Source organism: Tupaia chinensis, unplaced genomic scaffold (genome assembly GCF_000334495.1).
Source record: "Tupaia chinensis unplaced genomic scaffold, TupChi_1.0 Scaffold000316_1, whole genome shotgun sequence".
Lineage (NCBI taxonomy): Eukaryota > Metazoa > Chordata > Mammalia > Scandentia > Tupaiidae > Tupaia > Tupaia belangeri.
The window spans coordinates 9,046,274-9,066,479 of NW_006159809.1; the positions used below are offsets into that span (position 1 = coordinate 9,046,274).

The following is a 20,206-nucleotide window of genomic DNA, read 5'->3' on the forward strand; positions in this document are numbered from 1 at the left end:
GTGTGCTCACCAGAGAGACAGAAAATGAGAAATCACCCCCTGGGGGAGATGGTCACGCTGTATCCTTTCTCCTCTATTCTTCTCTTGGGATTTTGGGCATGCAGGCACACAAACTTGACATGAGTTTCAAGCCACTGGGTCTAGGGTTCAAATTGCAGTCGACTATGTGGGAATCCAACAACATAACCATCATGCGATCTCCTGGTCCCTCCAACCTTTAAAGGTTTTAAAGTTTAAACTTTTAAAAATTTATTTGCTAATTTGTTTTTCCACGAGAGTGGTAGACAGGAGAGACAGAGAGATCCCTAATAAGGTCTTCATACTGTAATCTACCACCAGTCTCAGCTAGCCAGGATCATGGGCACACATGTGATGTGCACAGGGAGACCTTAGGACATGGACCTGGGAACTTCTCACAATATCACAGAGCACTGTGCTACCCTGTGTCTCCATGGGTCTTTTTCAGATCCTTTTTTTTTTTTTTTTTTGGAGGATTTTCTATAGGGTGCATGCACTTGCCGGAAAGGTAGAGGGAGACAGAGAGACAGAAAGTGAGAAATCACTCCCCAGGGGGATGGCCACACCGCAATCCCTTCTCCTCCATTCTCCTCTCGGGATCTTGGGCACACATGCACATGCGTCCAGCGTGAGCTTAAGCTGCCAGGTCCAGGACTCTACATGGGACTCGACTACATGGGAGTCCAGCAACATAGCCATTATGCAACTGCTGGTCCCCCAGATCCTTCTTAATTTGACTCTGGATGTTCCTTACTTTCTCGTGAGCCTGGCTATGCATTTAAAACAAATTTTATTATATTTTCTCCAAGATTTTTGTTTTGCTATGGAGTCTACTATACAGCTAGTCAAGAGTAACAGATTTTTGGACCAGCAGTTAGTGTAATGGCTATGTCTCTGGACCCCCATGCAGTCAACCACAACCTGAGTCCTGGACCCGGTGGCTTAAAACTCACGCTGGGTGCGTGTGCATGCGTGCCATCCACCTGGGGGCTGATTTCTCACTCTCTGTCTCTCTCTGTCTGTATGGTGAGTGCAAGCACCCTATAGCAAAAACCTCTCCAAAAATATTTTCTTTTTCAAATGATTCCCTACTGATTTTCAGAGGGGTTAGCTCAAATAAATATATTTAGATAGCAAAAGTCTTTTTGGCACCTTATTTTATAACATTGCACATCCAGGGACTTCTGGGTTAATATATATTTTTTAAAAAAATAATTATTTTCTTTAACTTTTACTTCCTTATTTTAATTTGACCAGAGAGGGACAGAGTACGTGCGAGATAAAGTGAGAAAGCAAGTCGCTAGGTCCAGGACTTGAACTGTGGTCGGCCATGTGTGAGTCGAGCATCCTTAACCACCATGCTACCTGCCGGCTTCCTGGGTTAATGTCTTAAAGTCAACTCAGCTGCTGTCTCCGTGGCCTTATAGATTCTACCTGATGAGGCACCATCAGAGTTGTGTAAAGAGGAAATGCCAATCCAGATCTAACAAGGGCTTTCATGTCACAGAGAGAAGGGAATACTTGCTTGCCCTCACTCTTTACAGTCTACCTTTCCACTCTGATTCCCAAACCTTCGAATAATTGTTTTTCTAATTAAAGCAAGAAACCAAAGGGAGGTAGGCAACTTGATGTGGAAGACATCCAGGAAAGATGAAATGCTAGTTGATGGCATATAAATGAATCGTTCCACTGTCTAGACAGTATACATTTAACAGTAACCTCATGACTGATTGGGGTAGTTTAATTCTGGCCAAGTACTGTCTGATTCTAGTAATTTTAAACTGTAAAAGATTAGCAAAGGGTGGTATCCAGGGTGTTGATCTGGAATGTAGTACAAGAAATTTTCAAAGAAATGAATTCAACTTCTTTATTCTTTTTTTCTTTCATCTCCCTTGAGACTAGGACTAATTAAAAGGCTAAACTCATTAACATCTAAAGTAAGCATTGTGCCGGGAACCAGCAGTTAGTGTAATGGCTATGTCGCTGGACTTCCACGTAGTCGACCGTGGTTCACGTCCCGGACCCGGTGGCTTAAAAACTCATGCCGGGCGTGTGTGCGTGTGTGCCCAAGATCCCGAGAGGAGAATGGAGGAGAAGGGATTGCGGCATGACCATCCCCTCTGGGGGGGTGATTTCTCGCTTTCTGTCTCTATGTCTCTCTCTGTCTGTCTGGCGAGCGCACGTGCCTTATAGCGAAAACCTCTCAAAAAAAAAAAAAAGTAAGAATTGTGGAAGGAATTTTTAAAAGAATTATTTATTTAATTTTATTTATTATTATTATTTTAATTTGCACATGCAAGAGAGAGAGGGAGAGAGAGAGAGAGAGAGAGCGAGCAAGCAAGCCACCAAGTTTGGGACTTGAACAGTGGATAGCCAGGTGGGAGCTCAGCACCTTTAACCACCATGCCACCTGCTGGCCCCATGGCAGGAATTTTAACATTAAAATAGTTGAAGAGGCCTAAATGACTTACACAGTAATGGTGCATATTCTCCATTAAGTGATATTTTAGTGTCACTGAAAAAACTCTATTAAGTAAAACAGTGAAATAAATTCATGAGTTCAGATTGGTTGCCCGAAAGAAGAGCCTCTGTCCTCTGTCTGGGTTATGAGTAAGCAAATTCCAGGCACTAGCAGTGCTGGTGGGATCTGAGCGGGCCACACAGAAAACAAGGATGTGTTTGCTGATTATACTCACAGTATTTCAAGCTTGTTGGTATTGAAGCAGCCTCTGGGAAGGGCAGGAAAGAGATGGCACCTCAGAACCTAAGCATCTGCTTTCTAGCTGCTTTAACATTTTCTAGGACTTTTCCCCAAATAGTATTGGGTCGGATTCTAGTGAGTTTTCAAAGCCAGGATGTTAATAGGTGTTTAGGAATGTGGGGATAAAGACAGGCCAAGGAAGGGTTCCAGGGTCAAAATAAGTTTGGAGGGGCCAGTCAGGCAGCACGGCGGTTAAGTCAGTTGGATCCCACATGACTGACTCTGTAGTTCAAGGCCCAAGCCCAGTTCCAGCGGTTTGGAAAAATGCTGGGTAAATTTGCATACATGCTCAAAATACCAAAAGGAGAATGGAGAAGGGTTTACCGTGTGGCTATCCTTTTACCCCAAGGAGATGATTTCTCATTTTATCTCTCTCTGGCAAGTGCAATGTGCCCTATAGCAAAAAACTTACATATATAAAAAAAAAAAAAAGCTTGGCGATTCACAATGCAAATTATCCTACTAAAGGTTCTGAGAAATCCTGCAGCAAAAACAGTTATGCAACTTACTTCGATGGAGTCTTTCAGGCTTATTGTCTTGTTCTGAAGTGTGCCAGCTCATGCCTTGTAGGGTGTTACTGTTCTGTGGTCATCATTTGAAATGCTGCCCCTGACTACTAGCCTCATATTAACTCCTGACTACTAGCCTCATATGAACCTTTTGGTAGTTTTGGTATGTAATCAGGTTTGAGAACCGTGGGCTTAGGAATCTTGAAAGGGAGGTGTAGATTCACGTATAGAAGGTAAAAATGTAAGGAAGCAACCTTAAAGGTAATGTGTTTCTGATTTTTTTCTTTCTCTCTCTCTCTTTTTTTTTAATATAGGATTTGTGTATTCACTGGAGAGAGAGAGAGAGAGAGAGAGAGAGAGAGAAAGAAGAGAGAGAGAGAGAGAGAATGTGAGAAAGCATCCTCCCCCCACCCCTAGGGGGGATGAATGCACCGTGATCCCTCTCTTTCACTCTCCTCTCAGGATTCTGGGCACACACGCACATGTGCTTGGTGTGTCTTTCAAGGTCTGGGACTCAAACTGTGTAGTCGGCAATGTGGACTCCAGCTGCCTCAACCTACATGCCACCTGGCTGGCCCAATTCTGATTTCTAATTTTTCATATGAGAAAATAAAGGGTAAAAGATTTGCCTAATCCTTTTAACTGACAGAGGGAGATCTGGTATTGGAACCTGGCCATATTTAATGATGGCTTGCCTTTTTCAGTTTCAGCACCAGGCACAGATATGGGGGTGCATGGATTTTAAGGCAAGCAGTAAGGCCAACCCAGCAGGGATGAGGGAAGCCACTGGGGAAGGAGGGAATGAGAAAGGATGAGTGTGTGGGAGGGCAGGCCATGGCAGAGCTCTGAGTGTTAGTGAAAGTAACCTTGTCAGCTGCAGTGAGGAGTATCCAGATGGGAATGGGTGGAAAATGGAAGAGGATCAAGAGAGCACAATCAGTCTACGTCCGAGATGCCTGGATAAGGAGCTGCTTTAACTAGTCATGTTTTTATTAAACAAACCATCAGTAAATCCCTTTGATGATGTTAGACTTGGCTGTCTGGCCCTACAAATTGAATGTTATGTTTAAAGGTGTGGAGAGCATTATCCAAAGACTTTATTTTCATTTAAGGCATATTAAGTTCTTAATTGTTTCTGTCCCTTGAAATTTATTACTGGAGATGTTTTATGGGTTTATTTATTGAACTACCCTTGAAATTCAAGAAAGTGAGTTAAATATAATTCTTGATATAATTCTTTAAAAAATTGTTCATAAAATAATTGCAATTCCATTGAAAATGAAACAAGAAAATATGTTTTGTTATATAGGGAGAAATTATGAATGTATGTACATGGTTCTTGTCCAACAAAGTAAATGAAGTATTTGGTTTTATTTGAATAGAAATACAATGATCTCACCCAACATAAATAACTTGTTGGCTTAAAAAGTTGGATTGTAGGAGAATTACAACTTTCTAGCAAGCTCTTTTGTTTTATTAATTGTACATAACATAAATTTACTGTCTTAATCATTTTCAAGTCTATAGTTCAGTAGTGTTAAGTATATTCCCGTTACTGTGCAACTGATCTCCAGAATGTTCTCATATTTCAAAATATCAAAAGATATTTTCATTTGAGGTTCCTAGTATACCATTAATTACCCCCAAAATGTGTACATTTCAGCATTTTCCTTAAGAAATTCCTATGTCTATGTTATATAATATTTGATAGACATGAAATATTGCATGTAATATGTATGTAAATTATGAAGTATAATAAAACAAACACTCAGGAAAACACCATGTAATCTAGTTCTATTAGTCTGTGGGTTTTTTCCTTATCCACTTTTCAACCAATATGATTTAGCTTTTTAGCTAGTTTGGAAAACATATGAATTAGGTGCTGTATTCTTTTTGGGATTAATTTCTGTAATCTGTTTCTCCTTGCCCCGGAAGAGTTTATAGTAAAATAGGTTTTCAAAAAGTTCATGGGAAGAGCATAGTATGGAAAAACTATGCATGGATTTCAAAACTTTTTCCCACCAAAAGAAATGGGTACTTGAATTCCATTTTCCATAAACTTTTGAAGTCCCCTTGCATAGTGAGGAAAACATGCAGATGAATAAATACTTGTGAAAAACTTAGCATATGTTCTCACAGAGGAGTGGAAAAATGCTATAGAAACAAGTGAGGTAGCAGCTAATTTCCCTCCAGTGGGGAAAGGCATGTAGGAAGCTGTGGAGATGGAGTGATCAGTGAGATGGACTTTGAAGAAGAGGAATTGATGATAGAGTAGAAAAAGATGAAAATCTATCAGCAAAAGGAAACAATATGAGCCAACACTGTGGTAAAGATGTGTGTTGTATGTTCAAGGAGACCTAAGGAGTGCAGAGTGCCTGGAGATGGCCTTCCATCCATTTAGTGACTCAAGGAACTCGGAGATTTATTGAGGAGCAGTTTTGAGCCAGGAACTGTGTCATGCTCTGGAGACTTGCAATGTTGGCTTCCAACAGTTTCAGCTTAACAAGTATAGAAAGGCAAGCAGAAACTTCTTCTTACCATTTTTTAAAGAATGATTTTTGCTATATAGGGCATTTATGCTTGCCAGAGACAGAAAGCAAGAAATCACTGCCTAGGAGGGATGGCCATGCCACAGTCCCTTTTCCTCATGGGATTTTGGGCACATCTGCACATGCATCTGGCGTGAGTTTAAAGCCGCTGGGTCTGGGACTCAAACTACAGCTGACTATGTGAGAGTCCAGTGACATAACTATTAAGTCATCTGCTAGTCCCTGACAAGCAGAAAATTATAACAGCACAATCAGGGCTGTGAAAGAAGCAGAACTCTGTGCTAAGGGAGTCCATGTACAGGAAGGAAAGGTAGTAAGTCAGGCTGGAGAAGTAGGGGCCACGTTAGGAAAAGCCTACATGTGCCATACCAAGGAGCTGAACGTTATTTTAGAGACACTGAACAGTCAAGGGGATTTTAGGCAGGGAAGTAAACAGGACTGTGACCTGATATCACTTTAAAGGGGGAAATCTCCCTAGTGAAGGTGAGAAAGACTGGAAGAGTAATTAGGGAGTTACTGAAATATTGATAGTTCAAATGGGAGAGCCCTAAACTAAGACAATGGCATTCCTCACTCCTTCTACATCTATTACACAACTACTGAGTGCCAAGTAATGTGCTGTGCTAGGGTTGAGGGTGTGCATGGATGAAAGAAAGAAGTCGAGCTGCTAGCAAAAAGGATGCACTGCAGACTACTCTGAAGTGAGATAAGACAAGAAGGAGAAGAGGGCAAGACCATCGGAAAGAAGGAATGTTGGAGGAGGATATGCTTAAGAGGGTGCTGGAAATGGAAAGGTAGCTCGAAGCAGATTCCAATTTTTCACTGAGATGGAAGAGCAGTTATGTATTGAGTATAAAAAGGCCAGAGGCAGGAAAGAGAATCTCTAAGAGAATGGTTATCTATTTGGAAGGGATTTTTATCTGCAACGATAAGGCCGAAATTTGCTAAGCAGTGCAGAAAGCCTCCTAAGTGTGCAATGGCCCCAGTCAGCATGCTCAGACAATTCGTTTCCTAGGTGATTGGTATCTGGACACAGTAGAGGAGAACACACATTCGTGAGTCAGTCTATGTGTAGGGATAGGCAGGCCAAATGGAGTGGGAGATAGGAAGCTGACAGTGTTCATGATGGTGTCAAAGAGGGCTTGATGGATCCTTCTTTTCTGGTCATACTGGTCCTGACATTTATTCTGTCTACTGGTTTAGAGGAGCCAGTCCCCAATGCCAAACAGAACCTTCAGTGTCTTCTCAAATTTTGGCAAGAGTGATGGATGGCCTTTGCCTGTGTACATAAAGCTACCAGCCTAACTGGGTGCTAGCTCACTTCAGGGCATTAGCTCTGGGCTGGGATGCTGGTAGACCCTCAGGGCCGCCTGTGCTTTCTTACAGTTTAGTGCTCTAATGTCACCGATTTATTGGTCACTTATCACTACACATCCAAGCTAACCATAACCCTGAACTTTTCTAATACATTTCAGTTCTTTTTTTCATGATCTTCTTCTCATTTAGATTTCCTACTCTTACTCTTTTTACAGTTTGATTGAATGATTTCAGTAATTCTGACCCAAATATATGAGTAAATGGAATGGGCATGGCATGATTTGAAGGGTTCTGGAAATGCCCTTGTGGGACTGAGACATGGCTTTATTTTTTTCCAGGTATAAAGCTGACTCCTTGCATTCTCTTTCTGAAAATTCCAGTAGGTGTAGAGCACACAGTGTGTGCCTTTCTCCACGTCAACGCGGGTGTTTCCATGCCCATGAATAAAGGTAGGACAATCAGAGGTCAAAGATATACTTGGGGATTCTTAATGCCAAACTGGGGAATACTAAAGGTTTTGATCTGGGATCCAATCAATTCCTTTTCTCTCTCCGTCTGCTTTCTGTTTCTTCCTTAACGCAAAGATGCCACTCAGGTCCCAAGTCATGGGACATTTCCCCACTTGAGGACAGGGCAGGGTGAATGACAGAGGAACGTTTGGGGACTGCTGTTTACAAGGACACTTTTGGTTAGTCAGAAGAGCATGGTGAAGGGTGCTGGAGTTCTGGGGAGAGAACTCTCACATCCTTGGAACAGACTCCTGAGGGAAGCCTACCCTGCCTTCCTTCCTGCACGTGTCCATTTAGAAAGCACATGACTGTCCTGTCCCTCTCAACATCGGAACATCAGCACTCACGGGGGAAACAGGGATCAACAAGCCGTGTTTGAGGGCACACCAAGTGTCGGAGCCCAGGCCAGCGTTCAGAAGTCAGGGGTGGGGGCAGCTTTTATAGACATCATAAACAGGGAAATTAAACTGCAAGATCTTCCTTCATAAAGAAATCCTTTGGGACTTACAAAATCAGACCACATTAAGACTTTCTGGCTGCCTTCCAAAGCAATAGGGACTTAATCAGATAAGTTCATTGAAAAGTATTTTGAAGATTGCAAAACCATCTGGCTTTGGGTGATGCTGCTTCTAATAATGTAAGGTTTATTTTGAGAAACATTTCCCACCAATATAAATTGAATGTCATACAATATAGCAATAGATTCCTATTACAAAAAATACTTTAAAATAATATTACAGCATGGGACTTGCTATGTGTTAGGTGCTTTCTAAGCACTATATTTATAAACTTCTATAATCTTCATCATCTACCTATGAGGTCAAGGCCTTTTTTTTTCCCCTTTTGTTTTTTAATTGCCAGAGGATGACAGAGATAAAGGGTTGGGAGAGGGAGCACACCCCAATGGGGTGTGGCCACGCCTCAGTCCCTTCTCTTCCATTTTTCTATTCTATCTGGGTTTGGGCACCTGCACGTGCCTGACATATTTTTCAAGCTGCCAGGACTGGGTCTTGAATGGCAGTTGGCTATGTGAGATCCAGCTCACTTAACCACTAGGCAACAAGGGCTGGCCCAGGCAGGGCTTTCATTGTTTTCATTATACCAGTGAGGAAACTGAGACATAGTGAAGTTAAGGAACTGCTTAGCACTGCTTGGCTGGTCTGTTATTCCTAGTTGTCCCCACCTAGAGGTAACTGTTGGTAATAACCAAAGGGACCAGGTAAACAATACAGTGCAGTACCAGCCTTGGTACCCACTGCCTCTGTCACCCACCTCACCTAACCCTTTCTTTCGGTGCCAACTGCAAGGTTTTGGGTTTTGTTTTCCCTTCAGAATTCTAGTCTAGGAAATTTGCTTGTTTTCGAATCACCGTAGAAAGCACTGTGGCTGACTCATGAGGAGTTTTTCTCTCAAAATGAAATGGTCGTGCAGCCTTAAGTATTTAAAACAATACTTTACACTTGGAGCTGCTATGGTATGAATCTGTTTGAAATCTTGGTGAAATCAGTCTAGTCTGGATGGTACTAATCCAATCAAGATTTGTGCCTGTCCCAGGTTTCTCCCCTGCATGTGCATTCTTTTCTGCAACAACCCAACCCTTTCCAGAAGTCCCTGTCATATGGTCCACATCCTGGCTGAGTTTCTCATCTCATTCATCCACCACCTCTTGAAAATGTCATTGGAAGACATTTCCCCCTCCTCTTCAAGTCCAGTGCCATATATATCTGTGGTCTTAGCTCAGTTCTGTTCTACACACGGATGGGAGTCCCCTTGTGTTGTATGCTAAATGCTAGTGTTTCAGAGATGAAATAAAGATGAGCCCCTGACCTGAAGAGATTCACTGTTTTCCCCTCTGACCCCTCCATGGAAGACCTTAAACACATGGAATGGGATGTGCCATGGTCATTAGCGAGCAGTGGTCACTTTCAACACACTTGGGCTTTCCCTTACATGCACTAATTTTCACAAAGACAGGGCACATGCTAACCGAGACGTGTCAGAGTGAATGTTGTTTTCTTTATTTATATATTTCTTTGTTTGGGCTTTTCTCAGTCTGGGGACAGTAGAATAAAAAAGGACAACCAACCATATTCATCATTTGGGTGTTGCAGATTATCACCAGCGCTGATTGTTCCAGGGCCTAAACATTGCTGAGACATTGGTTGGAGCTAGGTGGTGACTCTAAATGGCAGTGATGGGGAGGTGGTTGGGTCTTAAGACTCTTAAAGACAAAGTGCTTAGATCAGTGCTGGGCACATGGTAGGTGTGTCTTGCACATACTAGCTAAAATTAATGAAATAAAGGTAGGTATCTCTATTGTTAAAAATAAAGAGGCTGAGGCATTCTCTCAGATGGACAAACTAGTTGCTAAGACCAGGGTGGTCTTGAAGATTGTTAGTTGAAGCAACTCAACAAATGTATGTGCATGTACCATACATACATAGGTATACTTATTCATTACATGTCAGATAATCATTTGTGGCACATGTGGATCTTCCCTAAGCACTAGAGCCATGGTGGCCACCCCAAGTGCCCTACCCAAATGGTTTGCCCATTGACCATTCACATTGTAAGCCGTATTGACTGTTAATGACTCGTGAATCCGTTGAACGGTGTTGACTTAAGTAATTTTGCATAAATTGTATAAAAAAATACAGTATCTACCCTCCATCTTTATAGTTTTTGTCCCTCTCGCCTCACTCATAGTCCTATGAACTTTATGTCACCTTTTGCCTTGTGTGGCCTGAGGTTTGGGCACTTACCACAGTGCAGCAAAGAGGCCAGAACCACCAGAGGAGAGCCAGGGCCAGGAGCAGGAACAGGATCAGCAGGGCGATCGCCAGAATGGAGCCGTCAGACTGCAGGGCCAAAAGAGAGATGGTCAGTGGTGGGTTGGTGCCAGGCGTGGGCTCCCGTCCTCAAACTTCCATCCCCAAGAGGCAGGCTGAAGGCTCAGAGAAGAACACAGTTTGCCAAGTGAATGGCTGAAACTCTGCTCATAGCCTTGTAACACACAAGGCTCATAGCCTTGTAACACACTGTGGCCACTATTCAAGAGAAGTGGATTGTCTTTCCAAGGAGATCCTGACTCTTCTTTTTGGGGAACATTCTGAAGGACCAACCCTACAAGACATTGAGCAGGCATTGAGATGGCCACCACTGCTCAATCCTGGAACCTTGTCCCCTGCCCAATGACAGCTTCCTGCTCAGTGGATTTGATGTTTTGGCCGCCACCTGAGCTGATTCAGGACAGTTCAATGGTTCTTCAGCCTGCGCCCCTAAACCCAGTCACTCAGGTGTATGTAATAGGTTTACGAGGCTGTGAATGAAAGAGTGGAACCTGATGTGGAGATGCCACAGGGGGCAGGTGAATTCCAGAAGTAGGGGCAGAATGACTGCTGCTGAGCCAGGGAAGAAAGAGGGGTGGTGGCTGAGTCAGCGCTCCAGCAGTTCAAGTGACTATGTGGCAGCCAGGGAGAAAGGCAGGCACTCATGACCAATTTCATCCACTTCAAGACATGCCTAGGCTAGTCCTGAAAACAGATTTGGTTGTTACGGCTGAGCAGGTTGGTAACTTTTAGCAAACTGCAGGCTTACTCGATATTAACATTCTGAGGTTGCTGGTTCAAAGAAGCCACTTGAGAACAAGGGTCTAAATCCCTTCTTCCTTACTCCCTCATGGATGCAGGGAGTGTGAATGATGGGTAGAGAAGGGAGAGAAGGGAACAAATAGTTCTAGCTATCAAAGTCTCCTTCTGAGTAAAATTGGCAATTTTACATTTAGCCCAAGAAAATAATTAGATAGGTTTGCACGGGTAATAATAACAATAATAGAGGCCAGCAGAAGGCATAGGGGTCATGCCACTAGACACCCACACGGCCAACTGTGATTGAGTCCGAGACCTGCTGGCTTGAAAATCATGCAGGGACACACATGTGTGTGCCCAAGATCCCAGGAAGAGAATGGAGGAGAGGGGATTGTGGAGTAGCCATCTTTCCTGCGGGACAATTTCTTTCTTTCTTTTTTTTTTAGAGAGAGATTTTTGCTATAGGGCTTGCTGGCTGGAGAGACAGAGACAGAAAGACATAGAGTGAGAAATCACCACCACCACCACCACCCCACCCACCTCTCCCCCCCGCTCCTGGGAGATGGCCATGTTGCAATCCCTTCTCCTCCATTTTCCTCTTGGGATTTTGGACACACACACATGCCTGGTGTGAAGTTTAAGCTGCTGGGTCTAGGTCTCGAACCCCAGTGGACTATATGGGAGTCCAGCAATGTAACCATCAAGCCATATGCTGGTCCCCAATTTCTCACTTTCCCTCTTTACTGTCTCTGCCTCTCTCTGTAGTGAGTGCATGCATCCTAAGACAAAAACCTCTTAAAAAATAATAACAATAGAAAAGAAAGACAACATAATTGTTTAATGGTGAGGGAAGGCTAAATAATGCCTTCCGATGCAGTCAATTATTACATAGGCATTATGTTGGCAAATAATATTTAAATGTCATGGGAAATTATTCCTGGTATGAGTGAATTCATATTTATGTGTCAAGAAATAGACTGTTTTTCTGACACTTAGTAAAATATTAATAGTGGTTTTACCAGTAGTGGGTTTATGGTAATATTTTTTCTTTTAAAAAAATCTTTATTTTCCTTTTTAAAAAAATTTAATAATAGGGAACCAGCAGTTAGCGTAATGGCTATGTCACTGGACTCCCACGTAGTCGACCGCGGTTCGCGTCCCAGACCCGGTGGCTTAAAACTCACGCCGGGCATGTGTGCGTGCATGCCCAAGATCCCGAGAGGAGAATGGAGGAGAAGGGATTGCGGCGTGACCATCCCCCCTGGGGGGTGATTTCTCGCTTTCTGTCTCTATGTCTCTCTCTGTTTGTCTAGCGAGCACACGCACCCTATAGCAAAAAAACCTCTAAAAAAGTATTTAATAATGAGAACGTAAACTGTTGAAGTTATTTTTCAAAATTTTCACTTTGGTCTTCTAACTTGCTGTCAGAGCTCTCAGGGCCCAGGGGTTCTGACCAAGATCGGTGAACCTAGAGAATACACAGAAGGGCTCAAGTGGATGAAGACTTGGGACTTTCCTGAAATGACCATCTAGGATCTTTGGTGTGTGTGTCTTCAGGGGAGACCATTCACAGCACGATCAGATTCTCAAAGCTGTCCCTCACCCCCATTTATAAAGGAGGGAGGTTGGGTGGTCTGTTTAGGTTAGGGCAATAGGTTAATGGCAGGGCTGGGATGTGAGTCCCTCCTACTCCGGGGCTACTGGAAGCTGTTTAAAGGCAGCTCTTACTCCCTGGAACTCCTTGGAATGTCTTTGACCAAAAGGCCAGAGAATTCAACACTCCCAGTCCCAATCAAGCCAAGGTTTGGGACTGCCTGATGGATCCCAAGGGAACCCCATCCTCACAAGTGCAGGTGGAGGCTTGGACAGCCCCAGGGTAGTGGGTGGGGAGAGGGCAGGGTCCTGACTGATACGCAGGGCCACAGTAGAGGGGATGCTCTGGACTGGCCCACAATGTTTATACACAAACTACAGCAGAGGGTGACTGCTCTCGGGGCTAACAGAAAGAAGCCACATGTTTTCCAAGCGCTGTTAGTCCAGGATGATCCTTTTGATCTTTCAGTCTCTACATTCCGCATCCATAACATGGAGAGAGTAAACCTCCCCTGCCTTAGCACACTGACAGGAGCATAACATGAATCATAAGATGCCAGCAGTCACACCAGGTGATTTGACGTAAACCATCCTATCAGACACTAACTTGTAACTCACTCTCCTTCTGTTTTTCTATGGCAACAAAAATGTTATGAGCGCTGCAGATGATAAATCTGTTTGCACTTGGAACAGCAAGTGGTTTTGGTTACTGAGAGACTTATGAAACAGTGGCTTTTTGGTAATAACTACAGACTACATTTACTCACATTATACACAATTTACTCTGTTCCTGATTTTATTTTTTTTCAAGTTAGATGAACTGAAGCAGAAAGGCTAGTAAATTGAGAAGAAATGTTCTTACTTCCTTCTGGAAGTAGGAAGTTTCCCATGAAGCAGCCGAGGTGAAGGACCCGGCTCACAAGGGCAGAGAGGAGGCTTCCATGGCGGGAGATGACTTCCTGGAAAGGAAAGTGATGGCTGGCTTCTCCAGCTAAGCTCAGTGCCCCTTACGAGCCATGGTTATCCTGGGGCTCAGGAAGGAGATGGTGAGGGCTGGACATGCACTGGGACAGAAACCCCTAGAGAACTTTCTCCTGTTCTAGAAACAGCCCTGATAGAAAGCCCCTGAATGCCCAGCTTGGTTTTTGAGTTTCCAGAGCAACCATTATAAGCCCATGTCAAAAGACTCACCATCAGACAAAGGGCATGCATTTTTGGTAGACTTAGACCTGAAGCTAACATTGTACAAGGAAATAACACGTATGTGCAACCTCAGAGGTTCACTCATGTATCCCTTCAGCAAACATTTACTGAGGGTCTATTTTGGGCCCATTGAGCAGACTCAGGATACACGGAATTGGTTAGGCAGAGCCGAGATGCTCATGGTGTGCTGGTTTAGGTGGGGAGAGGGAGGGGACGTGTAAATGACCGATCACACACAGTGGTCTGTGCATTACTGCAGTTATACACCCAGCACCTTCTAGGTGCCAGGCAGTAAACCAAATAGACAGTCTCTGTTCTTAAAGAGCTCACATTCTGTGGAATAGTAATATTAATGTGGATACTAATGATTATTAGTATGGTTAATATTCATTAAACACTAATATGTATTGAGATGATTTTTTCTATATACTAGTGTGCTTTCCACATGCTACCTTGCTTAATTCTCATTAGCAACTATGTAAATTCAAGAATATGATTTTTTTTCCATCTCGCAGATAAAAATATTAAGTGCCAAGCAAGGCAAGGAGAGGTGGGGAAGTGTGCTGAAGGCCAGGATTGGACATGGGCAGCAGGGCTCCATGGCTTGCAGTTTTTTTTTTTTTGGAGAGGTTTTCGCTATAGGGCGCGTGTGCTTGCCAGACAGACAGAGAGAGACAGAGAGACAGAAAGCGAGAAATCACCCCCCAGGGGGGATGGTCACGCCGCAATCCCTTCTCCTCCATTCTCCACTCGGGATCTTGGGCATGCACGCACACGCACCTGGCGTGAGTTTTAAGCCACTGGGTCTGGGATGCAAACCGCGGTTGACTATGTGGGAGTCCAGCGACATACCATTACGCTAACTGCTGGTTCCCGATGGCTTGCAGGTTTAAGCAGATGTTTGTGCTCAAAGCACACAGCCAAGTGCTCAAAAGGTGAAGGCCTGGGAACTAGCCCTTCGCAGAAGAGGTGACATCCAAGGTTCTTGCATAGAAAGGCTAGCACAAGTCCTGGGGTCATGGAGGTATGGGGGTGAGAGGGGCAGTGAAAGCCCGTGTGGTGGGAGCTCGGCATTGGTGGAGCAGGGGTGGAAAGGAGTTGGGGTTCCTGCTGTGAGAAGCGTGGCAAGTCAAGCTGAGGTTTCCATCCTGAGCCAAGGAGAACCCTTAGCGGCTTTTCTTCAAGGGCACTGTGATCAGATTTTTTTTTTTTTTTTTCAGAAGAAAAGTTGCTGACACTGTAGCATACACCCAGAGGGAAAGACTGGGGATGGAGGATCCAGGTGGAGGGCTCTTGTGATTCTGCCCAGTTCTTTTATTTATTTATCTAACTTTTTATTTATTAAAGTTTATTTATGAGCAAAACAGAGATGAGAGGGTGCACTCCCAACAGTGTCTTGGCACTACAATCCACCATCAGCCTCACCAACCCAAACTATGGCATCTGAACGATGGACGTGTTCAGACAGAGAGGTCTCTGGATGCAAACCTGGAACCTTCTATGTGGGTCAGCTTTGCAGAGCATTGTGTCATGACACCATCTGTCTCATGCCTGGTTCTTTTAAATAGTGACATTTTATGGGGTCACTCCTGAAACACTTGCATTTTCATAGACGAATTCAGTACTATTTTAACAAACAGCCTAACTATCATGGTGTGCTTTCTAAATTCCCAGCACTGGGCTCAGTGCTGTCTGTGCATTCCCTTATTTAATGAAAGGAGTCTTGTGAAAGACTCTGTAGAAACTGTTATTCCCATTTGCAGGTAAGAAAAACACAGGTTTGATACTTACCCAAGACTTTCTATATATCACTCATCTCTATATATGCTCAGAATTTTAATGTTGCAAAACTAAGAATTTGAATTCAAATTCAAAATTTGAATTTTGAAATCTGATTTCAAAATCTTGGCTCCCTTCCACTTAACCATTACACAATAATATCAGATTTTAAAAAATGTAATTAAGAAATAGCCTAAACTGTGACACAAGCTAACTTCTTACTGTATTTAAAAACTGAAAAGAATGGTAAAAAAAATCAATATGGCCTTTGATTTTAAATATTTTTAAAACTTATTTATTTCTCCTATGAGGAAGAGAGACTAACAGAGCGAGAGCAAGCCAACATCCCTAACAGGGTGTTGACCCCGCGATCCACCCACAGCCTTAGCTAGCTCCAGTTCCTGGGCAAGTTTGTGCCTGGCGTGTTCAGGGAGATCTCTGGACATGAACCTGGGACCTTCCTGTATGAATTTGCCTTGCACAGCATTACCACTGCATCATCATCCAGTCCCCTCATTTTAAATATTTTTGACAGAGGAAGGTATGGGGCTCTCTCTCAGGTTGGTGACCGATGCTGAAAGAAGGCATGGGGTCAAGTGAGTTGCCTATGGTGGGAGGGGTCTTCTAATTCGGGGGAGCCATCCCTTTTTTTCAGAGAATGCTTTTAACCCTTCCTCCTGCCTTTCAAAGGTTGAAGTACAATATGCTCACACCAAGACCTGTTATTAAGCATGCAGACAGGTAATTTAAACTCAAGTCAGGGCAGGCTCAGTCCTAACCTTCCTCTGGGCATTTGTTATTAGGGATAAGGCTGTCTGACTTGCATGGCCAAATCCCTGCAGCATGGCTTTCTTGAATTCCTTTTGTTTCCAGCTCACCAAATGAGAATATTTCTTTTAAGACAAGGAAGGTATTGTTTTCAAAATGATAGATTTGGAAACATGAATCAAGAAAACATCTCTTTCTTGACAGGTAGAATGTGAGTAGCTCTGAGTTTCTGACGGATGGCCTGGGGTGAGGGTGAGAAATCTTGTCTGAGTTTATTTGCAATATAATATATAGCATCACATGTGCTGCTCCTTTCCATTTTGTTTTGTGGGTTGCCATAGTAAAGGGAGGAGGGTAAATTGGAAGGGGATTAGAGGGAGATGAGGGGAAATTCAACATAAAGAAACTTTGTGAAGTCCTACGTCTCAAAGTTGGACTTTTTTTTTTTTTTTTTTTTTGATTCTGGCTAATAATGATGGTATGGGGCTACGGGTGGCCAATTAAGGTTCTTCCAGAGGGCCTGGAAAACTACAGGTTAGGGCGGAGTGTTTCTTCCCTGTTTCTGACATTTCCTTCTGTGTTGGGGCACTCACTGTGGGTAGCTCCTGGGGTGTCCTTTTACTCATTTGGTAAATAGGGAAGGAGTGAACCGAGCATGACTGGATCAGTCTGCCCCTTTCTTGGGAGTGTGCTACTTACAGGGAGCAGGAGTTATTTTCTGCTATACTGTGCAAGCACATTTTTTGGACTGGGGGCTGATACTTGCACAATATGGGGGAATCTCTTAAAAAAAAAAAAAGAACATTAAAATACAAATGCAAAATTACAAGGGCTCCTCTTAGGGCCTTAGAAGAGTCTAGAAGGAACCTGTTTCTAGTGAGCATCCCTGAAGCTTCAGCTAATTGGCTCCTGGTATCTCTGCCCAGGCCGCCCTCTCCTGTGGCCAGGCCCCATGCCTGGGTGGGTAGCAAATCCATCACTCTAGGCTTCTGTTTCTAGTCCATTTGCTGCCACACTTGGCCATCTCCAGCTCACAGGCAATACTGAGGCTTTCATATGGCATTTTTGTACTTCATTTCTCAGTCTATTCATAATCAAAGCAGTAAAGAGACATGTTTTATTGCTCCCCACTCCAGTAACTCCTGATAATTCTTATTTCAGTAGCCCAAGGATGGGTCCTGGTTATTATAACAATTATATTTTGACATGCAATACATTCAGCTTATTAGCAAAAGGATTCTCAGAGCCCTCAGTAGTGAGTGGTGGTTTACAGTCTATGCTAGGTGGTGCAGAATCTGATATCAACACTGAATTATCAAAGCCACTGAAGATATGCAGATGCTTTCACCAAGTTACATATCTTGTAAACATTTAAGACTGAAACAGTAAAGCTTATTCTGCCATGTTGAAGGGATCATCACTAATCTCTGCCAAAAATATGACAAGAAGTCACTGAGCTTCCTGAAAGCTAGCAACATTGCTCTCTGGATTCCCTCTCCACAAGGCATCCTGGATGCAGCTGATGACATCAGGCTCCCCAGTGGTCCCCTCCTCTCCTTCCCTCCCTTCCTCTCCTCCTTCCTCTCTTCTTCTTTGGTGAGGGAGGTTGTCTTTGAAGCACTCTTGGAAAGGCCTCATGGAAAGATGGCCTCTAGTTGGGGCAGCCCTGGTCTATCAACCTGGTGACTTTGCAGCAATCTGCTTGTTCTAAATGCCAGCGGTGCACAGGCCTCTGAGCAGGGGAGGCAGTGGCCCTGCATATGTTGCCCCTCTGCAAGCCCTGGCACCCCCTTTCAGGGCGAAAGCTGGTGCTCACCCAAGAGGCGTCACATTCCAGTGCTCTGAAGTGGAATTTAGAATCATCCCGAGCAGCTGGTCCAAGCTCTGTTTCCTGCCCAGACAAAACTGGCAGAGCATGGGCAAGTTTTATTTTGAAAAAAGAAATTTAAGTCATTTTATTACAGCTGAGAAGTTCTGGATGGGCAAGTCTGGACACCAAAATTCTCTCTCTCTTAGAGCTTATATATTCTGACTGTTATTTCTGGAAGTCATCTTAGTGATTCTCTAACTTATCCATCCACCCAGCCCTGTGTTTCCTTGAAATTCTCTTTCTCTGGCATCTGGGAAAGTACTCTTTGGATCCCTTTCTACCTGTGATTATTCCTTTCCATCTTCCTCATGGACTTCTCATGCATGACGGAGCAAGTAATTTTTTTTTTCTTTTTGTCTTTATGTTTTAAAACTTGTGGAGACTTTTATATGCAGGGAGTCTCCAAAAAGTTCATGAGAAATCAGTATTATGAAAAAAAAAAAAAAACTGCGTATGTATCTCAATTTTTTTTGTACCAAAATAAACTTGTACTTTAATTCCACTCTCTGTGATTACTTTGAAGTCCCCTCATATAAATTTGTCATTTTAACAGTTTTTAGGTATGCAATTCAGTGATATTAAGTACATTTGCAATGCTGGTGTACAACCCATGGATCTATTATTTTCTATCACTCTCCACAGGCTGACTCATTTCCTTCTATGGTTTAAACCCTCACTTAGCTATTGATAACTTAAATCTTTACCTTTAGCCTAGCTCCCTCCCCGTACATGAATGATATACAGTTTCATTCAACTGGTAGGTCCTTGCTTTCCCCTTCAGATCTTCTCAGTGTCTTCTTATTTGATGGTACTACTTGTCAACCCAAGTTGGAAATCTGGAAATCAATCTCAGTATTTATTTATTTTTTTTCCTTTTCTCTTCCTTCCCCAATACCATGCTTTCCAATTCTGCTGCTCTGACCTAAGTACTTCTTAAATCTGCCATTTTTGTACATGTCTAAAACTATGGATCCAGTTTAGAATCTCATCATTTCTTTCCTGAATGTTTTTTTTTTTTTTGTGAGAGGTTTTTGCTATAGGGCGCGTGTGCTCGCCAGACAGACAGAGAGAGACAGAGAGATAGAAAGCAGGAAATCACCCCCCAGGGGGGATGGTCACGCCGCAATCCCTTCTCCTCCATTCTCCTCTCGGGATCTTGGGCACGTACGCACACGCGCCCAGCATGAGTTTAAGCCATCGGGTCCGGGACTCGAACCGCGGTCGACCACGTGGGAGTCCAGCGACATAGCCATTACGCTAACTGCTGGTCCCTCCTGAATGGTTTCAATGATCTCTTTACTGGTCTTTCCACCACCAGTCTTATATCAGCAATTCCAACCTCTATACTGCATTTACCTAAACTTTATCTAAAATCTTACTCTAGTAGCTTTGTTCTCCCATGAACTCTTTAGCAGTTGTTCATCATCTACCAGTTTTTGACATTTGAAAATTGAGCAAAAGAGACACACCCCTTTCCTCATTAAAATTTACATTCACTTCACATAAGCTCACAAACTTTTGATTATAATTTCAGAGGGTGATCTTCAAATTGCTAGAATCTATTTATGGACCCTTAGGTACAAGGGTTGGGTGTTTAGTTCATTCAAGGCCAACTTCCTCTTCTTTCTCCAACCTCCTCTCACTCTCTCTCTCTTTAGCTTTAGTACTCTGAAAAAAATGAAACCATGTATGGTTCCCTATATAAGTGTGCTCTTCCTCGTGGTCTTACCTGATACACTCTTT

General features: G+C 43.3%; 1 protein-coding gene across 1 annotated transcript in view; it reads right to left on the minus strand.

Moving 5' to 3' along the window:
• Window positions 1-20,206, minus strand: part of ANTXR1 (ANTXR cell adhesion molecule 1) — a 269,361-nt gene that overhangs the window by 102,347 nt on the left and 146,808 nt on the right. Inside the window, 1 exon segment of the mRNA XM_027772987.1 lies at window positions 10,426-10,521. Coding sequence (XP_027628788.1) covers window positions 10,426-10,521 — 96 coding nt within the window.